Raw genomic sequence first — 16,609 nt, 5'->3', positions numbered from 1 at the left:
TTGGGCCACTGTGTTTGACCCGTGGCGTCAGGTCAATAACTGAATTTGAGTCCAGGCTCATGACCTTTTGACCTTTGTGCCTGGTAACTTTATATCACTTTCTTTTCTGTCAACCTCCAAATACTTAATGACAGTTCACCACTAGAGGAACAGTTATATTTCTTTTGTAGAAACTTAAATCTGATATGATACAACCTTCTTCATAAAGATGCATTTTGGCATTTTTATCTTTGCTTTTTTCTTACTCATTGATCTCCTCTTCTTCCTCTTTCTCTATCCAGTAAATCCCTGCAGATGAAGAGGAGACCAGCATCTACAGTCGGGTATAAGCGGCCCATCAGCCAGTACGCCAGGGTTGCCATCACAATGGGAGCTCACTCCAGATACAGGGTACATATGTGTGAGGGGTTACAGGGACGTAGCCACTTTAGAAACTGAACATCCACCTCCAGAGCTTGGATGAGTCGCATGAGTGATGTGATGAACTTTGATGAGACCTGGCATTCAGAGGATTCACTGTTATTCACTATAGCTCGCTTTGTGTACATTTCTGTGTGCAGGCTGAGAACATCATGTTTCTGGAGCTCGACATGACTCCACCAAACACCGCCTCACTGGATCGCTCAGCAGAGGCCGAGCTGAACCAAAGTCCATCTGTGGACAACTCACCCACCAAGGACAGAGGCGTCCACAAGTCTCGCTCCTGGTGAGCCTGAGCCCCCCTGTCCAGAACCTAATGGTGTTCAAAATTATAGGGCTCACAAGAAACTGGCTACTATGAGACAACAAATAATGCTACAGACCTGCAACTAAGATCCAATTCTAGCTGAAACTCTGCTGATTCGGTAGAGAGTCAACAGATTTAACATCTCTTCAAAAGTTACTGAGCCAGATCCTGAAGAAAACCGCCATTAGTGAAATATTGTTTTTCTTTAATAACTTTCAAACTAATGGTGATATCAAAGTGATTCCGAATGCCAGCAGTATGTTTTCATAGTCAAGGAATCATATTATGAGGGTCCAACTTTCGTGGGAGTATTGCTTTTAAGTATAATGGCATTATGGGGACAGTGATTTGCTTTGGCGGAGGTTTGCACTCTCTGAGTGTGGCCTGGTTAACCCCTGTCTCAGCTGAATGTAAAGACAGATTATTGTATATGATTTTTTTTATTTTTTATTTCAATTTCCATTTTCTTTTGCAGGTGCAAGAACCCAAAATCTGCCAGTTCCTCTTCCACCATTTCACTGGTGGCATGTCACGCTGCCACACCCACAGTGGCACAGTGACGCTTTAGCAAGGATGTTTTTTAAAGTATTTATTTTATTCTTTTGCTTCTTCTTCCGCTTTTCTTCTTCCTCTTTTGGCCAGTGATCTTCTGAACGACTTCTGAATGAGGCCTATGAGTGGGACACAGATACACAGTTTCATGACAGGAAACTAAATGACCTGATGAACCTCAGAAACTCTGTAAAACTTCAGGATGTAAAGAGCCACCACAACCCCTTCTTCCTGCATGTTTGAGCCCAACATGTCTCTGGCTGCAGCGCTGTACTGCCCAGACTGTGTGGGTTTCTGTATGGATATGTGTAGTGTACATCCAGGGCTGTCTGATTGTTTGTGTCTCTAACTGTGACCACATCTGGAAGCTTGCAAACTGCTTGAGTCCCCTGTGAGAGATCAGTTTGAATATTCCATGTATTTGGGTGCAGGTCTGTGTCCATTCCTTTAGAAAGTTTATGTCCATGTTGGCTGTTGGACTCAAGCGCAGTAGAAAATAGTGACATAGCATATGATATGTGCAACTGTTGGTCAGATGAGGTACTTTGAAGTGTGAATGATGACCTTCACCCTGCATTTGTTGTAACATAAATCCTCTGTCCCTCCACAGCATTCATAGGAAATGCCTTAAAATAATCTCAAAGGCATGTCCGACTTCCAAAATCAGTTTGCTGGAATTTTTTATTTATACCAGGAGAATGGAAAACACAGGCGCAAATTAAAATCCTAAATCAAGACTTTTCAAATATTACAGTATGACTGTGGTTTCGTGCCACACAAAAAAAATAAAGTAGAATTATGAGATTTACATCAGAATATTCTGAGAATACACCGATGCAATCCAATACAATTGTGCAGCTCAGATTGGCCTGGCCCCAACTTGTGACTCTCGCATCTTGCATACGCTCAAGTCTAAGACATAATCTTCTGTGAGCTTTTGGAAATGAGACTTACTGAACGTTTTAACCATAACACTCACCCAAATTTTGCATTGTTTAAAGAGTCTATGAGCATTTGGGAAATAACTTCAGAATTTGGGTGAGTGTTATGAACCAACGATACGGGGTTGAAATGTTTGGCAAGTCTCCAAAAGCTCATGGAAGATTATCTCTGTGACCTGAGTGTGAGTACTGTACAAGAGTCAGAACCTGGGGCTAAAATGGACCCTTTTTAACTATATATTTACTATTGAGATTGTAGTTTGTAGTGGTGATGAACTGGACCACATCATATTGAGGTGTTTCTAATGATTTTTTAGCCACATTTACAAACATGATGGCATCAGGCTGAATAAGTATCACTGTATTATTGATGCCAGATATCCTGTGTCAGCTGAGCCCCCTGCAGTGCTTTAATACTGTAAAGGTACAACCTGCATTTCCAATGTACTGCAGTTTGCAGACTTTCACATCTGTTTTATTTACTATAACTAGCACATGACATTGTCCTCCTGTGTGTGTAAAATGTTTTGAAATACAAACATAACAGCATATCATTTATAATATCTGAAAATGCGGTTGTGGTTGTGTCTCTCTTTCACAAAAGGATCATTTTAGAGGTACACAGCAACCTGCTCTTTCTGGAACTGGAAATAATGTGTATTTTCATTATTATTATTATTATTATTATTGATTTGATCTAGAAAATGTGTAACAAGTAAAATGTCTCTGAGTTCAAGGCAGCGTCTTCATGTTGCTTGTTTTGTCTGATCAACAGTCCGTAACCCAAAGGTGTTCACTTTACAGTGAATGTCTGACATTCTGACTTTAAAGTTATTTGCTTTCTCCACATTAATTCCCAGCAAATTGCCTGCTATAATCAGTCAAATAAAAGAAATGAGTGGATAGGGTTAAAAATAGCAAAACCTGCCATGGCACAAATCACCACCATATGCTGTTTTGAAGTCATTTAATCTGTATCAACCTACTTCCTGCTCTGTCTCAGCCATTTACAGATGCACACTGAGCATTGTATGTGTTTAGGCATCAGTGTCTGGGTAAAAATGATCTGTGTGTTATATAGAAAAAAAGATAAGGGTTTGTCCAGTTTTTCATGTTTGTGTTGTATCATAGAGGTTAAAATAACATGCAACTGTACCTTTAATTTGATGAAAGGTTTACTACTGTGTGTTGATATACAGCACTGGTGGAGGAATTGTATTATTTATTGTATTTGAAAACATTTTTAAATCTGAAGGTGTCTATCAGGCCATGTTTCAGGGTGCTATTAATCAGTTAACAGCATTAAATACTGATATTCAAACAAGCAAAAAAGAAAATTTGAAAATTTGTCTTGAATACTGAAAACAGCTCCTTTAAATGTCTTTGTCAGAATGATGTATATTCAGTTTGTGTAATGCAGCATCAGTCATCCCTACTGCCTTGAAATATACATTTAGCTGACTATGATGCAAGGATGACCATGACTGGGCTTACAGACAAATTCTGCTGCAAAAAGGCAAAGATTTTCAGTTGTTTGCACATTTTCTGGGCTGCGTTGCATCTAAACTTTGCTTATTTACAAACATTTTGGTCATATTAGTCAGTAAAATTACCTCTTTCACATCTGTGTGAGAGCTGTAAAATATTGTATAAGTGTGTGTGTGTGTGTGTGTGTGTGTGTGTGTGTGTGTGTGTGTGTGTGTGTGAGGGCTGTGGGGGTGGGGAGAAGATGCCGATGGAAAGAAGGGGATAGACAGATGGGTGCAGGGATCCAAAGAATCAGGAAGTGAGGAGTGACCGTGGAGTAGGTGAGCCTGTTTCCATGGTAACCTGCCAGTAAAGGGTAATGGGATGGGGACGAGCTGGGTTTGTGCATGTACTATATATACAGTTAGTACAGAAAGTTTAAAATGAATTGAATTCAATTTTTTCCTCAGTCTGAACATGACGCTCCATAATGATAAAGTGAAAACAGGGTTTTGTAGTGTTTTGAAAATTAAAAATAAAGGTAAGTCAAGTCATTATTAATCTCATGAATGTGGTTAGTGCCAGTGTTGAATTTTTAAAAGGCTACTCCATATTTTACATTATTCTTACGGTTGCTGAGACAATTTGTCTCCGCCTCATTCTGCAGGTAGTGGCTGTAACAGTAACAAATAAAATGCCAGCATTCAGGTGTTTTACCAACACGTCTGACACACTCATTCAGCGTTAGAAACCTTCCAGGCTGTGTACACTCAATCTGTGATTTATGAACAGCATTCACATGCAACTAGGTCTAGTTGTGACTCACAGGCGACACACACAGGTCTATAAATTCACTGGTGAAGTCTGAGTCTTACCAGCAGCTGACTTACATTGATAGCAGCAGCCTCTTCTTCACCCTCCGCCTGTCAACAATTAATATTTTATGAGCGGATAGTAGTTTTATTAGGACTGTACATCTGATTAAAGTGCTCTCCAAGCTGCCATCAGATGATAAATTACTGCATAGAAAGCAGAGACTGGGCTCTAGGGGTATTTACCTATTCAATTTAGAAGTAATATAGTGTAACTAACCAAAACTATGAACCCTGCCTTGAATGTTAAAATAGTGTTTGTATATTGTTGTTGCCCATAAAACATCACACTGACGCTGGCAGAACACTGTTAGTGCTGACCTCTTTTCTTATGTCCACCAGACCAATTTGCCCAGTTTTACCAGTCATCCATCATGTCTGTTCCTGTAATGTTTATGAAATCCTGGCTACCTACAGCAGCTGCCGGCTGTTTCTCTGATTGATCTGACTGAGGTTATGCAACTGAACGCTGCATTGCTGCACAATGATCCTAGCTGTGAAATGACTGAAGAGCTAGTGACAGTGTTGAGAAGCATGGAGGTCAACAGTCAGTGGTTACTAACTGGGCTGATGCCTCCCTCTGCTGGAGGAGGAGGAGAAAACAGCTGCCCTGTCACAGCTCAAAGGGAGTTCAGCTTAGTTTTAGTGGGGAAATACAGTCTCTCTTCAGGAGGTGATGTACAGTACTTGAAATAAAAGAGGAAAAAAATTGCTGTGTTACTTAAATAAGATCTCAGTACCTTGGATTTTCATTTTCAGTCATTATACCGAGGACAAAAGAAAAAAGGCTGATTTAATGTAGGACCAAAATGCATGTAAATTAAATGAATAAATAAATATATTTCACATTACAGTTACTGTCTCTAGTTGTACTGTTTCATGAGTGAATACATATGTGTGATATTTAGTACAACATAACCAGTCTGTTTACACTTGGTGCTGTTAAATTCTTTCAGTTTGCCCTCTTTCTCCTCTGTTGAGCTGGGGTCTAGAACAATCTGGCAGCGTCCTGGTGGGAGGACGCTGCCTAAATAGAGGTGCAAACAATAACGAAACTGGTGAAACCAATGTGAGTGATGAAGAACGTAAAAAGACCGAAACTAAGGTGAAACAAAAACAGGAAGTAACGTCAAAATAAAAGCCGGACAGGAAGCAGCGGAACCGAATCATGACACTGTTGCACAAGTTAAATATTAACTCAGGCTGCGTTAACTGGGGCAGAAGAAATAGATTTAGGCCACAGAGACTTGTCTCTCTTGTACTTCCAGGCTCAGCTTTTAGAGCCTGATTCTGTGTAAGGCAGGTTGCATTTTGTTGAATGTCTGTCAGTCTGGTACAACAGAAAGCTGATAAAGTGTTAGAAAAGGATGCTCCCAGCTGTTTTGGCTACTGGCCTTATATGCAGTAATGTCGACTTTGAGCACTAACTGTGATCATTTCATCTGGAGAGTGATTTTTACATTGTGAATTGTTCGATTTGTTTAAATTCAAAGTATCCAATATGCCACAAGAGAAAAAAAATACAAACAAAATAGGAGAAAAGTTGAAAAAATAAATAAATAAATATGCAGTTCTTAGACGTGTCATCCAGTTCCCAGTTATTCTTTTACCTTTATCAATAATTTAAACTAATAAACAATGTTTTGAAACCAGGATCTGATCCAGTATTTGGATCAAGAAGTGTACAAAAATACAGTGTGCCAGATTCATTTCAATTTCAAATGTAAGTATCAGATCAGAATTGGTATAGTTAATATTAAAGGAATCATAGGACATCTCTAATCTTTAACAATGTACTGTAAAAGCTTATAAAATGTTTCTTTAATACAAAATCTGAAAAATAGTTCCAGCTCTGAAATGTAATGGGGTAGCATCAAATGAAAGTACTTGAGTAAATTTATTTATTTAATTCTGATCACTACCTGAGTGATTCAGAGAGTTTTATCAGTATCATTTGATGATTTTTAAGATTATTTTTTCTTGTTTATCCTGCTTATATAAAAAACAAGCAATTATGAGGCAGGATAAAATCTTAAATACAACAATGACACCTATAATAAATATTGTATTGTATGCTGAATGAAGAAGGAACCAGAGACAGAATTAACCTTTCATGTACGAGACTGTGTGCCTCATGCCTCATACACCACACAACCCCACAGCACCACCTTTTATTATCAACACACACACTATTTACATGATGGCCAAAGCCCATTATCCCACCAGAACCCTCAGTCATGGTGTCTCGGCCCATTTGGGCTGGTCCCAACCCCCATAACAGAACACGAACACAATAACTCAGGAAATCACAGTCTCTGTCCTTAGGGGCAGACGGGAGCTCTGCTGGCCCCCGCTGTCCCCCAGGGCACTACAGCATCATTATAGCATCATGTGTAAAATACAGTATATAAACACCACAGATAACGTGACACATTTTTTACATTTAATGAAAAGCATTGTGTTAAACTCAACATTTTCAACATGTCGGGGATTCTTATTCTTAACAAAACATATCTCACACTTACATTAGAAATCCAGATCATATAGGTTTTAACATGTGACTGCAGCGACACATGCCACTGAGGAGTCACCCTGAAATCAAATGCTCACTTTTAGTTGCTTTTACTTCTGTTCGACCTGAGCAGAGTAATCTAACAGAGGAACATTATAGTGACCGGAGGGAAATTCACATCTGAGTTCATGAACAGGACTCAGGAAGGTGACATGGGTCTCGTTCAGCCATGTCAGGAAGGGCTTCAGGTCGGTGTTGCAGTGGAATCGGTTCATCTGTAGGTCAAGGGCAGTGAGTAGGCGGAAAGCAGCTGGATCAGGGGAGGCTATGAAGTTGTTGGAGAGGTTGAGTATTTTAAGACTTTTGGGTAGGATGTCTGGCTGGAGATATGTCAGAGCGTTGGATGAGAGATCCAGTTCTAGTACTGAGCTGAGACCTTTGAAGATTCCTTGAGGAAGAAACCGCAGGTTGTTGAAGCTCAGGTTGAGACTGAGCACATGTCCTAGGTTGTCAAACAGACTGAAGCATCTGCCCTGGGACCAGACGGACTGCAGAGAGCTGCTGTGAAGATCCAGGATGTGAAAATTTTTCAGATCAACTGCTGAAACCTGTCTACTGAACATACACTCCCTGATTGTGTTTCCCCCGTAGAAGAGACTCTGGATGCCTTTCAGCTGAGTCAGAAAATTGCCAACATCACCCAAGTCTGTTAATCTATTGTCCTGGATGTTCAGATGCAAAATGTTTCTAGCGAAGTCGATGATACTTATCACTGATGAGGGTGTCAACTTGTTGTCATTCAAGAGGAGAAACTGTAACCTGGGTAGAGATGCAGGGAAGCCTAAATCTCGCAGAGAGTTCCCTGTTAGATTTAATGTTCTAAGGTAGGGAAGGCCACTAAATGAGTGGTACCCCAGTACACCAATGTGATTATAGGACAAGTCTAGCACTCGCAGGTTTGTCAGAAAAGCAAAAGTGTAAGAATGGATTTCCCCAAGCAGGTTGTGTGACAGGTTAAGCAGTTTTAAATGGCCTTGAAGACCTTCGAAGGCATTTCTGTGTATCTGATTCACTTTGTTTCTGGAAATGTCAATGACTACAACTTCTTTCAGTGGACTAAAAACCCCTTGTTGCAATGCAAATATCCTGTTTTTAGACAGATCTAAAATCTGGACTGAACTGTTCTTCAAGCCTTCAAATGTGCTGTGGTCTGGATCAGGGAGATTGTTGAATGAAAACCCTTTGCCCATTGATCCTGACAATTTGAGATGGGAGATCTTTGTCCCCTCAATTGCTCTGAAAAACTGCTTTGAGGTAGCTGCGCCAAACCCGTTGTGGGACAGGTCAAGTGTCTGAAAGGACAGCCCTCTGAAAGGATTCCCACATTTCTGCCAGTTAAAACCTTGAGTATTCATGGTCTTAAGGGAAACAGATTCCAAGTTCAGGAGCTGGAAGTGCTTGCCCTGAAAACCAGACAGATCTGGCTCACAAATCTTGTCAATTTTATTCAGCTTGAGATTCAGCTCTTTCAAATGAATCATGTTTGCAAAGACCATTGAAGACTGGACTGTCTTTATCTGGTTTCCAAAGAGGTTGAGAGTCTCTAGGGAGGACAGAGGCTCTAGATAGTTCTCCTTCAGAATGGAATTGTGAAGGAAACAGTAATCCAGGTCGAGCTTCTGCAAACTAGACAGCCCCATGAAGGCTTGTGGCTCCAGTCGCAGACCCACATTCATGCCGAGCACCAGCCTCCTCAGGTGACTTTGTCTGCTGAAGGCGTTGTTTCTGATGACAAGCGGCACACGCTGTGCCCCCAGGTCCAGCTCCTGCAGCTGCTCGAGGCCTGACAGCGAGGTGGAGTTGATCTCACTGATGTGGTTCAGCTCCAGGTACAGGTGGGTGATGTTGGCAGGGAGAGCAGGAACCCAGTGGAGCTTCCGGAAGGCACAGTTGGCTACAGAGCCTGCAATGAGGCATGATGGGAAACACCCTGACACCTGCAAGAGGAAAATTTATATGTGTAAGTGGATTTTTAAAAAATTTTCTGTTACACTTAATGCTTTTATTTGCACTGTAATGTGTTTTGTATTGTATATTATCTTTTTATAAAATGTTTTGCTTCAGTGTAATGTTGGTTATTTAAAGACCTTTCAAAATAAAAGAAAGAACCGTATCAAACTTTAAATTTCACCATTCTGCTAGATGACTGATAAGGCTTATCACCACAGCCAAAAAAATGAACAGCAAGACAAACCTTTAAAGAGCAAAACCTATTTAAAAATAGTTTTAAAAACTGCATAAAACACTACAAACAAAACAGTTCTCATGTAGTGGCAATCCCTACTAAACTGCTTCTACATGGAATATGGATTACCAAATGATATTTTAATAAGTGAATTATTACTGAGTTGAAGTCACGCTGCATATTCACAAGGTGCAAATGATGTCCATATAATTAACAGAAGCAATAAAAGGTCTCCATGCTTTTCTAAGCATGTTCTTTTTTTTTTTAATTGAATATTAAAATAGACTCTGGGCTAGACAGTAGCTCATTGTTTCCTGCTTAGTCTGTTTATTTCTCTCCAAAGGAAGCACAATCAGTCTCAATCAGTCACAATCAGAGGAAACAAAGATCTATCATTTCCTTTTTGATGGAATTGTGTCCTTTTGGATAAAATGTGGGATCCACTGGAATTCTTTAAGGAATAATATTTACTGTATTTATTAAAATTTGTCTGCATTTCGCTACTAAAGAATTAAAATTTTCTGCCAAACATTACATGTGTAAGAAGGTACCACATGGGTAAACTTGCCATGCCATAGCATTTTAATTTCTATTTACAGAGTTTCACCTTAACTCATCGTGTTAATTTACATTTACTACACTATATATATCACATTGTATGTTTACCTACCTGTAGGAAAACGCAGATAGTGACCACCTGAAGACCCAGCGTCCACATCCTCACACACCTTAAATCTTCTTTCATTTAGCCTTTGTTCTATTCTGAAGGAATTTCTGTTGGCAGGGTTTTTATTTGAGTCTTTGGGTCACATGTGTTGGGCATTACTTGTAAACGTGACGCATGAGCGGGGTTCCCCTTTTTATTAAAAAGTCCACATTTCATAAGGATGGAGAACACATGTTTGCAGCATTTCACTGGTACATACTGTATGTTCTGTTGCGGTGTGCTGGTGTTAGGCTGACACACCGGTTTGTACAAGTGGCTGTTTTTTTTTTAAATGTGATGTTGCCAGGTTTATGTTTTGCTTTATAGGACTGTCAGTAAGAAGGAGTTCATTTAGTTTTAGTGTTCTGTGATGGACCAGAGATTGTCTTCCCCAGCATCCTACCAAACAAATATAGATTTTTTAGTGTTCTGTGATGGACCAGAGATCGTCTTCCCCAACATCCTATCAAACAAATATAGATGTAAAAGTCTGTTAGGCTTGTGTTGTAAACAAACATGTAATCGAAGCAGGTTTGGCAGAAAAGGAAGCAACAATGTGACTTGAAACACATCTTCCAGAGTTTTAAAATTATGTTTTTATGATGCATGAATACATATACTGATACTTTCAAGAGGGTATTTTGCTTTAAATTAGCTATCAGATAGATTACATTACCATTATATTAGCATTTTATTTCTAAGCATTTCTCATTATTTTATTACTCATTTGTATCTTACTCAGTGCTTCTCTGACTTTAAAAGAGCTGTCACAATATACACTTGCATTATTGCCAGTACTTGTTACAGTGTTTTAAAGATCTTTACTGCAAGTGATGAAGTTCTACACAGATGTTCTTTACGTTTCCTCTTGCACAACCGATAAGGACATTTGTCTGATGTTCTTAAAAGACCCTTCCTCTTTCAGGACGTTCCTAGTTCCTTCATCACATGTTGAATAATATGTTGTAGATATTTCGTAGGCAGTAGTGAAATGTAACCGAGTACATAATCTCAAATAATATATTTAACTACAGTTTTAAGGTGCATGCACTTAAGCATTTTCTTTTTCACCTTATGCCTCTACACCACAAATGAAAGACAAATATTGAAGTTTACTCCTTACAAATAAGAATTTTTAAAAATCCAACATATGTAAATCTTATAAAATATGATGCTTTGTTGTAAATTAAACTACCAAACAGCACAGACAATTACTTGGCAATTTTTAAAATAATCATTAGAGTCATTTTCATGCAAAATGCCAAGCATTTCAATTCCAGCTTCTCAAATGTAAGACTGTGCAACTTTTGTCCATCATGATTATTTTGACATTTTAATGAGAAATTATAAAGTGAAGCTGCTCACGTGCTCAGACTGAGAAATTTACCATCAGTGTCAAAACTCAGTATGATGTACAACTTGTAGAGACAAACTACAAACTCCCATATGAACTGTTCAAACTACAGGAGCTCTCAGCTGGGGAAGGAGACAACAACTGATGGTTTACTTTTCACTCAAATGGCCAATTAATGTCAAAATTAGGTAACCAACTCTGTACATAATACAGCAAATTGTTCGTTTTCATTACAATCTGCTTAAAACACAAAAAGGTACGTGTGATGCATAAATGTAGTTGAATCACACAGGGCTGGTGAATTTCACGACCTCTGGAGAATGAATGTTTGTCAAATACAAAGAGGAAAGAGTAAGGTTCACTGACACTGTGTCAGAGGTGTAATGTAACTAAGTACATTTACTCAAGTAAGATACTTACTTACAGAAAACTACTGGGGTGTTTGGATGAAAAATGGGCGTGTCCAGGTAAATTTTGGGTGTGTTGGTAACATGAGGGTGCACAAAGTGACTGTGCCACTGACCAGCAAAAAACAGCTCTGTGGTCAACAGTGAAATCATCATTGCTAGTTAATGACTATTTTGACCTTGTTGTGGCCTGTCTAGGTGCTTGCACAATGCTCCTGTACTGTTATACGTGCTGCACAGGACATGCAAAACTTAAAAGATGACATTGTGTTCATTTGGGTGTTGTGCACATTAATACGTCCTGCAGGAGCAAATCCATTTCCTCAGTGGGAAATCTTACTGACGTCCAACCTGGCAAGTCCGCCAGGATGCCAGCAATCTGCCAAACATTCAAGCTTGCACGTCTCTTGTAAGGATGTGAGGTTATGCACTGATTAGATAGTTGCATGTTATGCCTAAAACACACCCCTGTTTTAATGAGGACATCAAATACAGCCCTTTTGCTTCTTGCAGGGGCACTTGAACCATTTTTCCTGCTCTTCAAATTACCGAAATGAACATGGATACACCCTGTTGTACCCGATACTTTTAACCATGCTAACTCTGAGAGACGAAGCAGTCCAAGTAACTTCAAGTCAGTGCTGATTTATTCCATGAACACAGGTAAAAATTAACATTACACGCTCAGGTATCTTGCACCTCCAACATGCACGCAGACAGCTGAAAGATGAAAGACCCTGAACCACAACAGGCCTATACATTATATCACTTCGGGCTAACCCCATTCTACACAGAGAGACGCCAAACCGTGACGTCTCCCGGTGCCAGCTTTGCAGCTGGCCAGAGCAGTATTCAAAACATGAAGAAAAGCAATGTGTGATTGTCTGTTGATTATGTCGTGGGTTGCTAAAAACATTCTAACACGACCTCTAGTGACATGTCATGACATTAAACATAAGAAAATATTATGGCTATGGCTACAGTTATACACATCATAATAATAATAATAAACATCCTGTCTGCTAACAGTCATCAACTTTCTATCTAGTTATCCTTGACCATAAGCAACCTGCAGCAACTCATGAGAATGACTAAACATTTAACAGCCTGAGCTAGACATCCTGTCTACTCTAAATATTTCTAATACAACAAGTATCTAACCAATATCTATCTGACTAAAAATACCTAACAACCCAAACACCATTTGCGCCAATGCATCTTGATCAGATGCTGTGGACCCTCAAAACAGGGTCCTGGGTGTCTATTAGGAGGGATGGGGGGGCTTTTCCCTGTGTGCCCAGGGACCCATCCTCTCATACTCCGTCCATGGGTCAAAGCAGCTGGTAACAAAACTGATCATGCTTCCCCGGTGGAGTAAACGCGTCTTTTTTTAGCTTGTACGATAAGCTGGTTACTGTACACCCAGACTAAAAGTGTACAATGATACATGAAGCTTTGTGTCAGCAGCACTGTGTGTCACAGCGGAGGGAGAAGGACGGGCCGGGGAGAGGAGTGACTTATTTCAAAAATAGTCGCTGCACTTCACACGGCAGAAAGCGATACAGCAGCGGGCGGCACGGAGGGTGTGAAACATGATTTGCTGCGGAAATAAATAACGGGACCGGGGACTGGCATTATTTTAAGCAAAGACGAGTCCGCAACACACGGTGAAAAGAGGAAGTGTATACTTCAACAGGGAAGCAACAGCTAAAAAGTCACTGCCACACGTTTCAGTGTTGATGTTGGTTATTTGGCCACGAATATCTGCCGAAAATAGTCCCGGTGAGTAGATCCGACCTCATAAGGAACATGAACGGATTTAACATTGCAACATATATGTACGCTCACGTTTTCGTTGATTCGGATACAACTTTTAATGTAAAGAATTACTCGAATTTGTAACAGAGATTTCAGAGATTAATTCGGGGGAACAAGGTGAACAGGGAGTTAAACTTTTCTGCAATATGGCCGCTCAGATGTCACACAGCTTCCCAGAAGCAGGCAGAACTAAAATAGAGCTTTGACCCCAGTCTTTGGAAGTTATAGGAGCCCAGACTGTCAACTGAAGACCAGGGAAATACTGTACAGTACTTTAATAATTGAACTGTGTAACGTGGTGTCCTTCCCTGTCTTGACTGAAGTGGCAGACCGAAGTCATGCCCACTTTTCAAATCAAAACTACTATTGGTGTTCGGCGTTCTCTTCTATGGGAGGAGCGAAACTCTATTCAAAAATCTGGCAATTTTACGTTTCCTTGTTTATTGCCAAACATACAGGCATTTAACAGCAAAATTTAATTCTTTTTTAAAGTCTGCAGTGCCCATTGTGTCATTCGGCAGACCATATTAAGGATTAGTGGCATGTATACTATCAGTCAAAAGTTCCCATTGAATTGAATGAAAAAGTGTGTACTAACTTTTGATTGGTACAGTAGTGTGCTTGTATGCAACAAGCTGAATTGGAACAAATTTAGTAAGAATTTTTAGTTAAGGTTTCCAGTGTTAGGGTTAATAGATCATTTCCTCTGACCATTTGGGTGAAATGAAATGGTTTGATAAAACATTATATACTTTAATGAATCATCACTAACCATTTTATTTGTGCCTGGAGATTACATTTATCACACCAGCCAAAAGGTGTTACCAGAGATGGTCTAAGCATTTCTAGGGCACTAACCAAACCAAACCACAACCTAAAATGTGGATAGGCGCTCCCTGTTGTCCATATAATGGCTAAGATTGTTTGGAAGATTTCCATAGGAATTGTTTGTTTTCTGCATCAGTATGACTGTAGAAGCAAATAGAATACAAGTAGATTTTGGGTGTCCATTTATGGTTTTAATAAGGAGCCAAAGCAGATTTCAGAGTCAATATTTGTTTTTTAACAAGCATTTTGATAAGTATGGTATTTTTGATAATTACTGATGTTAAACATACTGTACCTTGCATGTATTCCCACATAATGCATTTCTATACAGTTGTTGTTGTTTCGGCTGCTCCCCAGTGTTTCAGAGGCCACCACAGTGGATCTCAGTGATCCCCATATGTGATTTGGAATAAGTTTTATGCTGACGCAGATGCCCTCCCTGACGCAACCCTCTTGTTTTTTTTTAATCTGGGCTCGGGACTGGCACGTACACTGCACTGACATATGCGACCAAAGTGGCTCGGTTTAGCCACAGCACCTGGTATTCCTCCATCCAAATACTAACCAGGACTGATGCTGTTTAGCTTTTAAGATCAGACAACATCTGGCATGATCTGTTTCTACATACTGGTTTTCTGTCAGGCTCCAGTTCATAAATAATTTCAAACTCTTTCAGTTTTTTCTTTTTTCTTTCCAAGTTTGGCCAATTATTGAAACTCTTCTCCAGGTTGCGTTCTCAAATTATCTATTGTTTTTGGAACCGTAAACCACACACATATATTCTTCTGTCTGTATCCCAGTTAAAAGTCATAATCGTTTTCTCTTCCAGCGGCTGTTAAAACCACATAGACCATCAACCGAGCAGTGCTTTATTTATTATGTGGGGTGACTGGTTCAGTGGGTAGAGCAGTCGTCTCCCAACCGGAGGGTTGAAGGTTCAAATCTCAGTGCCTACAGTCCATGTGTCGAAGTGTCCTTGGGCAAGACACTGAACCCCCAAGCTGCCCCCGATGGTTAGAGCCATCGGTTGGGTTAGGCACAGTAGATGGCTGCCTCGGTTCTGTACCGGAAACAAATTCCTTGTGTCTAACATACTTGGCCAGTAAAGGTGATTATCCTTATTTTTGTTTCCCCTGCAGGAAAAACTCAAATAACGATAAGGTTCATTACCAAACAGTGCAAATATGGACTCTGACAGAAACATGGGAGAGTGTAAAAAACTAATTTCTAGAGAAAAACACGCTCAGTAATTTTTGAGTTTGTATCCTCTAGTGCAGTCAGGTTGCACAATTTATTGGAAGAAGCTAAAAAGAGATGCTGGTAGTAACTGACAGGCCACTACATTTTCCCCTGGTAGCTACATATTGTGTACTTTAACTGAGCAGTGGGTGATTTGTTTAGCAGGGCAAAATGAGAAGGGGAAACAAGAATTAACCGTCCTGCTCTTCCTGGCATCCTGTACATGATAACCAGGTTTATAATATTTCATAGCATTTCCCCTCACTGTCTCCATATGGAAGGATTTTAGATGTTGTTGGTTTACAGTAGTGCTGATCTGTCTCCGCGGTGGGTGAGGAGATAATAGAGCTGAGACCTATGATTAGAAGAACAGTCACTCCTACCCAGCCTCCAGTTTATATAATTTCTGAAGAATTAAATTATAGTGAAATCTTAGTGTTGCTTGTGTTGTGTGTAGCCTTCCAACACTCGTGGGGACCTCAGAGCTCTCTGCTTGTTTACAGTTTGATGCTTCTGAGTCAATCCTCAGGCAGCTTTCAGCACTGTGTAAAATGAAGTGTAATGACAGACTAGTTATCTTTCAGCAAGTTGTGTCATGGCTTATTTGTAGAGCAGTCAAGGTCACTGACACTCTGCTAGCCCTTCAGTATCGGTCTGTTGAACAGCTTGGTGACTAAATCTGTGGGAATCCAATAAAAAATACAGTGGGGCAAGTAACTATTTGATACACTGCCGATTTTTCAAGTTTTCCCACTTACAGAGAATGGACAGATCTGTAATTTTCATCGTAGGTACACCTCAACTGTGAGAGATGGAATCTATGAAAAAATTCCAGAAAATCACATTGTTAGATTTTTAAATAATTTATTTCCATTTTTTTGGCCCTGCGATGGATTGGCGACCTGTCCAGGGTGTACCCCACCTTCGCCCGATTGCCGGCC

General features: G+C 39.9%; 3 protein-coding genes across 3 annotated transcripts in view; 2 read left to right on the top strand and 1 right to left on the bottom strand.

Annotated features, from left to right (window-relative positions):
- kif3ca (kinesin family member 3Ca) overlaps window positions 1–3,841 on the top strand; it is an 18,965-nt gene extending 15,124 nt beyond the window's left edge. Inside the window, exons 6-8 of the mRNA XM_020604049.1 lie at window positions 276–390; window positions 561–706; window positions 1,203–3,841. Of these exons, the coding sequence (XP_020459705.1) occupies window positions 276–390; window positions 561–706; window positions 1,203–1,287 (346 nt within the window). The 3' untranslated portion in view covers window positions 1,288–3,841. The remainder of the gene's footprint in view (window positions 1–275; window positions 391–560; window positions 707–1,202) is intronic.
- Window positions 3,842–6,980: 3,139 nt separating this feature from the next.
- On the bottom strand, window positions 6,981–10,072 carry LOC109962273 (toll-like receptor 5). Its single transcript, XM_020603847.1, has 2 exons — window positions 9,987–10,072; window positions 6,981–9,068 (listed from the first exon to the last, which is right to left on the bottom strand). Exons 1-2 carry the CDS (start codon window positions 10,059–10,061, stop codon window positions 7,182–7,184), a joined length of 1,962 nt encoding a protein of 653 aa, XP_020459503.1. The 5' UTR covers window positions 10,062–10,072; the 3' UTR covers window positions 6,981–7,181.
- Window positions 10,073–13,129: 3,057 nt separating this feature from the next.
- dtnba (dystrobrevin, beta a) overlaps window positions 13,130–16,609 on the top strand; it is a 28,906-nt gene continuing 25,426 nt past the window's right edge. Inside the window, exon 1 of the mRNA XM_020603973.1 lies at window positions 13,130–13,565. The gene's annotated coding sequence lies outside the window, so the exon portion shown is untranslated. The remainder of the gene's footprint in view (window positions 13,566–16,609) is intronic.

This window comes from Monopterus albus, unplaced genomic scaffold (assembly GCF_001952655.1).
Source record: "Monopterus albus unplaced genomic scaffold, M_albus_1.0 scaffold63.1, whole genome shotgun sequence".
Classification (NCBI taxonomy): Eukaryota; Metazoa; Chordata; class Actinopteri; order Synbranchiformes; family Synbranchidae; genus Monopterus; species Monopterus albus.
The sequence above is the reverse complement of the archived record's forward strand: the minus strand, read 5'-3'. Positions and strand labels throughout refer to the sequence as shown.

Excerpts from the sequence above, each read along its gene's own strand:
- LOC109962273 (XM_020603847.1), bottom strand. The coding sequence starts at position 10,061 with ATGAAAGAAGATTTAAGGTGTGTGAGGATGTGGACGCTGGGTCTTCAG. Across the intron at positions 9,069-9,986 it reads CTATCTGCGTTTTCCTACAG|GTGTCAGGGTGTTTCCCATC; the intron begins GTAGGTAAACAT and ends TTCCTCTTGCAG.